The following is a 10,778-nucleotide window of genomic DNA, read 5'->3' as shown; positions in this document are numbered from 1 at the left end:
CACCGTATTGTTCACCTGGCAGTACTGCCTGGGGTTTGGAGACTGTAGAAGTCACACCCTCTTTTAAAATAAAACTGTACTGAATGTGTTTAATGTTATCTTTGCCGTTGAACTTTGCATGACTATAGAAAGCATTCATGAAATTAATAAAACAATAGGGTTAAATGGGTTGCCTCTGCTTTTACTTTTGTGTTGTCACTGTAATTAATAGATTCATAATTAAGTCATTAATCAAGCAAAATTAACCCAAATTCAATAGTTCCAGCTTCTGAAATGTGAAATCCACACTGGGGAAATATCTGTGCTACAGCAGCTCAAAGTAAATACTTCATGGACTAGCTCCAGTCTACATCACTGAGCTTTTGAAGCCACATGCTCCTTGAAGTGAAGATAATGGGTAGACACTCAGTCTAGGTGCTAGTGCTAGGTGATGGTTTATCACCAGGTTCACTCAGGTGTGTCGGCCAGAACACCACTTAAGGCCACTTATTCCAGAGTAGGAAATGAAGAGCTGAGAGGTAGTTCTTATTCTGGTTATTTATTTTCTCTTCTTCAATTGTGAGGGTAATTCTGAGTGTGGTTTCTATTAAGAGGGAAAATAAAATACAAATGAATAAGGGAAACATATGCATACACTCATTCCTCCTTAATACCTAATATACATTACCAAACATAAATAAACAATAGTCAGAATATGACTATATATCTCTAACTCTAATAATGTAAACAGAGAATAAGGAATCAAACACTTGTTATATGCCTTTCATTAAGTTACCGATAACATACACGGCACTTCCTGTCATCTATAATACACTTTAAAGCCTCCAACTAACTAAACGGCTGGATGCTTTTATTGTGAAAACCCCCGACCGGATGCTATGTTCGGTTTGAGCTAGCAAAGCCTTGACAGAGAAGCCTCAACCGCGGCACAGATAACAATATTTAACAGTACTTACTTTGTGTTCTACACAACCACAAAGTATTGAACAATCCCAACAACAAGTAGTAACGTAGAAACGAGTTTAAACACAACGTTACATATTTTGGCTCGACGCCGGCTGAGCCGAAGCTCGAAACTAGCATGAATGAATGTGGCTATAATTAGCACAACGTTCGCGTAGCAACCTCTTAAACTCTTAACTATCATCCCCGTTAGCTAAGTAGCACAAATAACTGCTGGTTTAACAGAAAAATACAATATAATAGTGAAGTAGCAGATATACTTACTCTTTCATTTACGCACACTCTTAAGTAAAGTGCCGGTCACAACTGCTCTCCAACCGACCGACTAACCGTACGTTCACACCACCACCGACTTGAGCAGCAAAAAAGCTCTGGCCGCCCCGCCAAGGACGCTTGTCAAAAAGTACGGGAAAGCTTTCAGACGCTTTAGCCGCTCTGACGTGGCGGCGTTCGTATAGTGCAGTTGGTCAAATCGGTGTTGTGAGCAACTGAATTGCATTCCCGCTTTTGTAAAAATTTCGCGCTTGAGTTCTATGTGTATCATTGGATAATTATGGATCCTCGCGAAGTAGGGGAGAGCCGGGACAGTTGAAACACTTTTTAATTAAACATAATTAACAAAGCGGTCTTATCACACTGAAAGCTGATATTTTGTCACTAGCAACCTACACTTGTCACCTGTCTAATACAGTTGTATTTTTAGCTTTGGACAAAACCGTTTAGGAGTTATTGCAGCGAAAGTGGGACGTGCGTAATGTTTCATCGGTCCCTCCTGGACGGGACGAATGAAACAGCATGCGGGGACGAATGAAACATACAGTTTAAGCCATATAACCTTCCAACAACTTTAATATTTTACTGTATATCATGGATGGTACTTCCAAGAGGTGTTATTATAGATAGATTGGTGCAGGACTATGCGTCTTTGTGAACGTCTGTTAATAACTAATTGCCGTCATCCTGAAGCGCGTAGAAGCGGTTATTGAAATATCATGCACTGTGGATGACTGGGCTGTTTTTATAGCTAGAACAGTAAGTTTTTCTATTTATATCATGTTTCTATTGTAGAAAATGTCATTTCAGTAGGTTTTTAAATGGGTTAGACCACTGGACATCCAAATAACGCGCCCCAACCCGTCACCTCCATAGGATAACATGGGAAAACTTGACCACCCCTACCTGGTGGGCTCAAATATATTTTCATCTTTTTAAAACTGCTTTTCTATGTCTCACCTCCATAAATAATTGTATGAACACAGACATTTGTGCATTTACTTAAAATCCATGGAGTTCCAGCCAGGTCGGGGACAGTTGAAACAGCTGTTTCATCTGTCCCGTACGGTGGCCGGGAAGTGCAAAACAACATTACAAAGTCTGAAACACTTTTACAAAGATCGAGACAAATTTACATTTAAAAAACAAATTAACAAAACGCAAAACACTTTTACAAAGAACAAAACAAATTTACATTTTAAAAACAAATTAACAAGACTCAAAACACTTTTACAAAGAACAAAACAAATTTACATTTAAAAACAATTAACAAGACTCAAAACACTTTTACAAGTCCCGAAACAAATTTACAAACGACAGATTCTTCACGGAAAGGGAATGTACCACACACCGGAAGTGACACGAAGTAATACGGAAGTGACACGGTGGTGTTGGTGAGCGCGGGCAATTCGCGTTGTAGTGTGGAGTAAATGGCGTAAATGAAGTTTATGGTGACCGAACATGGACTGCGACCGAGGGATATTTTGCCCGTTTTGTGGCAAACACATGAACACATTAACGCGGTTTTGCTTTACGTGTGGCCGGTGTTTGGAGTTTCTGAAAGACGCGGACCAGACGGAAACACCGGACATACTGCATCATTGCGTTCAGTATTTCAACGAGGGCCATTCCTACGATGTAATTGTGGACATGATGTCAAGCCTACACGGTGTAAACATCAGCTTGAGGACTCTTAAAAGTAAACTGAACGAAGCCGGGTTGTACCGCCGAAAGGATTATTCCTCTCCAAACACCGTGAGTAACGCCATCAGATTGGAACTTCGTGGACCTGGACAACTATTTGGCTACCGCACGATGTGGCAGGTACTTAAACAAAAGTACAATCTTCGAGTGAAGAGAGATGATGTGATGAATTTGCTCCGGGAGCTTAATCCTCGAGGGTGTGAGAGCAGAACACGCAGAAGGTTTACAAGAAGAACCTACCACTCAATGGGACCTAACTATATGTGGCACGCAGATGGTTATGATAAACTTAAGCCATTCGGTTTGGCCATTTCGGGATGCATAGATGGATTTTCACGTAAAGTACTGTGGCTTGAATGTGGACCAACAAATAATAACCCAACGGTGATTGCTCACTATTTCATGTCATGTGTGCAACACCTCGGTGTCATCCCCATGAGACTGAGGACTGATTGCGGCACTGAGAACGGCATAATGGCTGCAATTCAATGTACCCTACATCACAGTGACTACTACTCTGGAGCGTCCAGTCACATGTACGGCTCATCTATAAATAACCAGCGTATTGAGTCCTGGTGGTCTATATTTAGAAAGGGGAGGTGAGTGAACGTTCATAAAGGCTCATTGCATCTTTTGGTCATTTGATTTTCTTCTCTGGAACGAGTAATAGAAAAAGAAAAAACGAGCACAATAAAAAATCTGAAAAAATATAAGGAAGGTAGTTTCTGAAAAGAAAATTGAATGACCAAAAGATGCACAACCCATAAATTTCATTACAACTAATCTTTGATTTTATTATTCAAACATGTATACACTTAAAGGTTTAACTAAATGTATATCCGTTTCTATAGGTCTCAGTTCTGGATGGAGTTATTTACGGACCTTAGAGATGCCGGATACTTTAACGGGAGTCATGAGCATCAGTGTCTCTTGAGATACTGCTTCGGTGAGGTTATTCAGAAGGACTTAGATGAGTGTGTGAGACTGTGGAACAGTCACAGGATTCGCCCTTCCAGAACAGCAGCATGTCCAGGAGGAGTGCCCAATGAACTCTACTACTTACCACACAGGTGATACATTGGTGATAAATAGGTAAAGGTATTAATCTAACGTTTTAGTTTAAATGAAAACAAATGCAATTATGTTTTCTATTTAACATAGGTTTGGTTCCAGAGACTGTGCATTTCCAATTCAACAGGCTGAATTGGATGCCCTTCCTGAGGCTAGCCTGTTCATTACTCCTTGTGGGGACCCAAACATGCAGGAGTACTTGGACTTTGCCATGGACCACAATCAGTTACTGAAGCCAGAAAACTGGGAGTCTGCATCAGAACTGTACATGATTCTAAAAGAAATGGCTCGGCTATGAAAGGATCAAAAAGGGAGTTTTTATTGTAGTGGTGGAACACTGTCTGAACACAATGTTTACGAATCTGTCACCCACAGCTTTGCTGTTTAAGTGTAAAGTAAATTAATCAAAAATAGTAATGTTTATTAAAATTTTGTAGTAAAGAACAACTTCTTTAAGTACTTCTTTATCTAAAACAGTGACATATTAAGGGATCCCAGTCACAGATCTAAAACATTTTTAAAATGTTAACTGAGAAAAAAAAACACATGCTCACATACTGTTATTGTTATTATAAAATCAACTTTGGCAACTTCACATTAAAGTGCACCTTTAACAACAACTTTAACTCTGAGTCATCCATCATATAGCTTAGAAACAGCCAAATCCTGGACTATTTTGAATTCCAAAGTCCATTTGTGACTTAAACAAAGTGAATGAGTCTAGGAGTGGTAATCTCAAGGAGTTTGAACATGTGTTTGCCATGGGGAACGCAGAGTCATCCAGGAACTCTATTTGTGGCGGTGGTTCCAAGCCAGATGGGGGAAGTGAAGACAGCCCAGTAGCAAACATCAAAACATCTTCCACAGACACAGCAGCCTGGCCTTCTACAAAGAAAAACAATTCAGATAAATCATTGACATGCGTTTTCTTAACTTGTTATAAAAAACAAATAAACTAACAAACCTTCACAATCAAGGAGATAATCTGCCCAATAGGCCATGGTTTGACTTTCTTTAAGTCGTCGATTACTCCCTGATGGACTGAGGTCGGGTTTGAAGAGTTTCTCAAGTTCAAAAGCAGTGAGTCGCTTTTCAGTGTGGCACAGAACAGGGGCCAGCAAAGTAGGGTGTTGCTGTAGTGCAGTCAAAAACTCCAGGGTTGAAAGACCATCTCTGAATCTACATGGTGAACACAAACATTGATTCACTGTTGTATAGTGCCAATTTAAATTATCTAAAGAAAACAAATATTCTCTTCAATTACTATCCACCTTAAACATTTGGGGGGAAATTGTTGTGTTGACCATTGAATTAAAAAAAAACCTATTTTTGCATTGCACATTAAAAGTTAATTGTTACAATCTAAGGTTTAAACGACAAAGACTGGAATGGCTAGGTGGCTTGAGCACTTATACAGTGCCTTCAGAAAGTCTACACATCCCATGCAATTTTTCAAAACTTTGAGTTAGAGATTTCATATAAAATATTATTCGTCATCAGTCTACACACAATACATCATAAGCTAGGCAAAAACAGGTTTTGAGAAAATTGTAGCAAATTTAATAAAAAAAGAAGAAAAAAACTAAAATATCACATTTGCTGAAGTTAGTGAGCCTTTTCTCAGTATGCTGTTGAAGCACCTATGGAAGTAATTCCAGCCTGGATTCCTCGTGTATGAAGCTACAGCCTTTACACACCCATCAACATCCCCACACTCTTTATATCTGTATATATTTTCATGGACACTTACACTAAAACCTCTGCGTGTGACTGGATCTCTATGAGAACTGAGGGCAGGAATAGATTCAGATGTAAGTGACACTGGTACAGTATTGAGCAGGTGGTTGGATAAAAAGCAGCAGTCATCAAGGGTTTGATGGATCAAGTGAGCCTCAAACCATCACTCTGCTGCCAGATGTGTAGCAGATGTGGATGGATAACTTTAAGGGGTAACTGGACTTATTTTCCTCTTGAACTTTATGGAGTTAGTCAGGAAGAGAATCTAATTTCTGTTTTTGCTTTGTCATTATGATGTTTTGTGTGTAGATTGATGAGGAAAAAGACAGAAGGAAGTGACATCACATAGTTGAAATACACTAAGGTACAAATTCTGTCACAGTGACAAATTGATAACAGATATACATGTTTGCATAAACCAACATGGAGACAATGAGGCATTTAACTAAAACATACATAACATTTATAAAAAGAATCTTACCTGTCAATTACAGATGAGTTGCGGTCAATAATATACCACTGAAGGTAGTCGGACACGATTTCTTTCTTTTCTTCGACAGTAGCCACGTGCCTCAGACAACCTGCTGTCTGTAACATTGTGCTGTGTCTCATCATGCATTCTTGCAGAGCATCCAATGAAGCAGCACTCTCAATCTGAAAGACATGAAAAGACAAACACCCCAGTCAATAACTGTATGCACTATATCTCCTAGCCTATTTTAATGACATACATAGCATGGTGTAATTTTACAGCATCAAAGACTAATAAATTAATGAAACAAATTCTGCACGTGATATAGGAATTAAACATTGTCTCAAAACACTTCAGGAACTATGTAAAACTCTGCCCTACCATACTGTAGCCCTTATGCTATTCTCACCTCTTGCAAAGCTTTCCCTATGTCTTCATCAGTTATTAAATTAATTGGTGCTTTGAATGAAGGCTGGCCTGAAAGATAATGTACAAGATCTTCTGACAGGAAATGGGGTCCTGGACCTCCATGCACAACTGACACAGCAATCATCTTTCCTGCCAGGTAGTACTCATCCTCCCTAACAGCTGTGAATGAAGTCATAATGCAAAATTATAACAAAATGCATTATATACTGTAATATACAAGCATATGTCATGTGATATATATGGTCAATGATCATTAACCAACCATTAGTAGCCTATAGTACACATCTAACCCATATGCATACCATTTGCATTGTAGACCAAGAACCGATGTCCTTCTGGTCCATCAAAAATGGGCCGGTCTTTTAGGTGTTTCATTAGTAGAGTTAAAAACTCTCGTCTTGGACCACCCGTGTCAATTCCCTCTTCCAAAACACCAGTATCATCAGTAAATTTGACCAGCATGTCACAGGTTTCAGAATATGTTGTACGCTTGAAACCTCTGACTGCCCCATCCCAAACATTAGCCCTTGAGATGTTGAACCGACTGACTCTTTTATGATCAATAGGAAGCGACAGGTTTGCCACGATGTCAGGTAATGAAATGTCCGTCTCCTCCCTGTAATGACAAAAAGTGACTTCATTTGTGAATGTTCCAGATATACCAGAACTATTGCACTGTAAAATACTGGAGTGCTATAGTCAAAAGCTGTCATATTACATTGCTGTGTGTTGGATATTCTTCACATTGACAGCAACAGGCTCTTCATCCTCTGGCTCAACATGGGTGAAAACAGGTCTGTGTATTTACTGTTGGTAATGACCATTTCCATGTTAAAACATCTTACAAACAAAAATGCCTTCCCCGTGTAATCAGTAAATATAAATTATGTCAGTCATTATTTTATTTTTTTACTTACCTGTAGCAAGAATTTTTTCTGGATTTGTTTCAGGTTGATCCAGATCCTCAGCATCAGATATTACTATCTGAAAAACAGATTAAAATGTCTGAAACAACAACAACATTGGAAGCAAGAAATGTCATGCAGCCACAGTCTCCCTTATTACCTGTCCTGGCTGAATTGATGAATGTCCTGGTGCTTGTCTGAAACATGATAAAAACACAAAATGATTAGCTCCATGATAAAGACTATAATGTAGTTTTGAGTAACACATAGTAGTAGGTGGGTCTTTTCTAGTGGCCAGGGTGCTCTGGGCTAGAGTGGGTGTTGTGGACATCTTAAAACCAGCAGGTGTCCTTCCAGCGTCCAATAGTCAAATCATGTAAACATTATGTATGCAGCCCAAATTCCTATTGGTTGATTATCACTAGATCAAAAACATTGTCTCTCATTACATCTATCTGACTCCCTGACAAAGTTCAGAAAAAAAGTTTGTTTAATTGGTTCAGGTTGACTGCGCCAATTCAATAAAGGTCTATGTGAGACCCACAATGATGTGGGACATATGGATGGACTGGATCATTCTCATATTTTTTAATAGTTTGGTTAATTTGGGCCATTTGTGTTTATAAACCTGAAAGAGAAACTGTATTTCTGTAGGTTTATTCTGTTAAGTAAAGCTCAGACAGGTAGCTGTGTGTCCTTTAGGTAGGGAGCAAGTTACAGAAACAGTCAATAGCATGTAGCAACGTTGAGCTCATGTGCAGGGTTTCTGTATTTCCAGGTCAGCAAAAGTAGAAAAAACATCTCAAAAATAGCAATATAAATGTTTAAAGTGTATGTGAATGAGTAGTGAAATATCTGCTAAATAGCAGTCTACCTGGTTGAAAGCACTGTAACCCAATTAAATTAATTATTATTTCCAGTCAAGAACTAAAGAAATAATTTCAACCCATGCAAGCCAGAAAGTTTCTTTGTGTCCAAGCGTGCAACACCTACCTTTCATCTTCTAGTTTGTGTTTAGGAGTACTTCAATTTTTTGGTTCAAAAACCTGAGAGGAAATTGATAAAATTATCAATAGCTTCCATTGTTGTTCAGTCACCACATACAGCATAAAATCAATGCTGAATGGTTGTCTGTGTTACTGTATAATAGTACCGCAAAATAATCAAAACAAGCCACTTTTACCACTAAAATATTGACCAGGACATATTTTATGCTTAAAATCCAATGTACATCTAATAAAGTAATAAAATACAAATATTTACATAAATACATAAATATATAAAAAAGAGAAGTAACTATTGTACCAAAGTGTCAGCTTGATTGAATTCGGCTCTGCTCCTTGTTGTGATGACAATTTCAGAATCAGAGTCTGAGGTATCATCCACTGAAAATAATAAATCAAACAACCATTATCTATTCTCCAGCAGAGTATCTAAACATGTAAAAAAATATGAAATCATGAGATCCACTAACCTCCTTTATAGTGTTTTTCTAGGCAAATGAAAAAAGTGATCCTGGAATATGCCTTTCCTATTTCCTTTATATATTCTGCCAATTTGAATGGCCTTTCTGACCCAGGCACATGGACCACCTCTGAGCAGTCTGGATCCAAAAGGACATAAGGTCCTTCGTGCATGTCCTTGTTAAATGTTCTCATTTTCTGCACAGCTTGTTTCAGTAGATCAGGTGCTGCTACTTCTGGGTCTGTAAATACCGGGAGCGTTTTCCCTCTTAGAGGTTTTAAATCAGTTCCATCAGTTCCATGTGGCACCATCAATCCTACGTTTATCTAGTAAAATAAATATATAAATAATTTATACGTAGGTAAAATAAATATACACATACACACAAATACATATAGAGCTTTGCAAAATTGTATAGGACGGTCAAACTTACCTGGACGTTTTTTCTTTCTTTAGGCCTATTTCTTCGTTTTGGCCCGTAATTAAAAGCCTGTCGTTCTTTAGACTTGGAGCTTCTGTACTCCATGAACTGTTTGTATGATGGGCATGGATGTTCGGCTGAAATGGACAGAGTTCCGTTTCAAAATAGAAAGTCAGCAGCCGCTCAAGAAAATCATAGCATTACTGACTTTTATTCACATGGCCCCAGATAGATAGCATTTTTTGTTTTGCTACACTTACTTTGATTAACACTGTCCGGCTGGCGAGACGACGCCTGTGTTACAAGTGTTTCCGTCTGGTCCGCGTCTTTCAGAAACTCCAAACACTGGCCACACGTAAAGCAAAACCGCGTTAATGTGTTCATGTGTTTGCCACAAAACGGGCAAAATATCCCTCGGTCGCAGTCCATGTTCAGTCACCATAAACTTAATTTACGCCATTTACTCCACAACTACAACGCGAATTGCCCGCGCTCACCAACACCACCGTGTCACTTCCGTATTACTTCGTGTCACTTCCGGTGTGTGGTACATTCCCTTTCCGTGAAGAATCTGTCGTTTGTAAATTTGTTTCGGGACTTGTAAAAGTGTTTTGAGTCTTGTTAATTTGTTTTTTAAAATGTAAATTTGTTTTGTTCTTTGTAAAAGTGTTTTGAGTCTTGTTAATTTGTTTTTTAAAATGTAAATTTGTTTTGTTCTTTGTAAAAGTGTTTTGAGTCTTGTTAATTTGTTTTTTAAAATGTAAATTTGTTTTGTTCTTTGTAAAAGTGTTTTGCGTTTTGTTAATTTGTTTTTTAAATGTAAATTTGTCTCGATCTTTGTAAAAGTGTTTCAGACTTTGTAATGTTGTTTTGCACTTCCCGGCCACCGTAGTTACCCGCGGAAACACTGGTACAAATACAGGTTTGCATCTCATACTTAACCATATACAGATGAGTTAATAACAATTAAAACTGTAGACAAATGTCAGAAGTGTGGACCGGCAGCCGCTGTGTGGCCGGGCTGAGCGGACAGTAGAGGAGAGAGAGTAAAGGAGAGATTCAACACAGGCACGGCTTTACAGACAAAATGGGTCATGTAACGAAAATTAAACCATATCGATATAAACAGCATTGCAGCGGATGCAACATTAGCACCGGTGCGTCCTAGAGGAGCTAACAGCTAACAGACGCTAGTAGCACCGGTGCGTCCTAGAGGAGCTAACAGACGCTACTAGCACCGACTAGCACTGGTCACCGCTGTTGTCTGAAAAACAACAGACGGGACAAAGTGTTGCGTTTACTGGTAAACTGGTAAACCTTGAGACTGACGTATAACCGA

At 38.8% G+C, this 10,778-nt stretch overlaps 1 protein-coding gene and 1 long non-coding RNA gene across 3 annotated transcripts; one reads left to right on the top strand and one right to left on the bottom strand.

Annotated features, from left to right (window-relative positions):
- Positions 1 to 2,770: 2,770 nt before the first annotated feature.
- LOC116684519 (uncharacterized) lies at positions 2,771 to 4,484 on the top strand. Of its 2 annotated transcripts, none has more exons than XR_004330786.1 (3): positions 2,771 to 3,060; positions 3,792 to 4,010; positions 4,102 to 4,484. It is a non-coding gene; the product is annotated as an uncharacterized LOC116684519 (long non-coding RNA). The 2 variants fall into 2 exon arrangements; XR_004330785.1 differs by lacking the exon at positions 2,771 to 3,060 and adding an exon at positions 3,477 to 3,539.
- Positions 4,347 to 10,146, bottom strand: LOC116684517 (G2/M phase-specific E3 ubiquitin-protein ligase-like). Its single transcript, XM_032510106.1, is given in 10 exon segments — positions 4,347 to 4,896; positions 4,976 to 5,190; positions 6,230 to 6,402; positions 6,630 to 6,808; positions 6,952 to 7,265; positions 8,548 to 8,600; positions 8,860 to 8,939; positions 9,029 to 9,344; positions 9,452 to 9,576; positions 9,700 to 10,146. Coding segments are annotated over 10 exon segments (1,860 nt in total). The 5' UTR covers positions 9,869 to 10,146; the 3' UTR covers positions 4,347 to 4,660.
- Between the last annotated feature and the right edge of the window lie 632 nt (positions 10,147 to 10,778).

Source organism: Etheostoma spectabile, unplaced genomic scaffold (assembly GCF_008692095.1).
Source record: "Etheostoma spectabile isolate EspeVRDwgs_2016 unplaced genomic scaffold, UIUC_Espe_1.0 scaffold00019302, whole genome shotgun sequence".
Classification (NCBI taxonomy): Eukaryota; Metazoa; Chordata; class Actinopteri; order Perciformes; family Percidae; genus Etheostoma; species Etheostoma spectabile.
The sequence above is the reverse complement of the archived record's forward strand: the minus strand, read 5'-3'. Positions and strand labels throughout refer to the sequence as shown.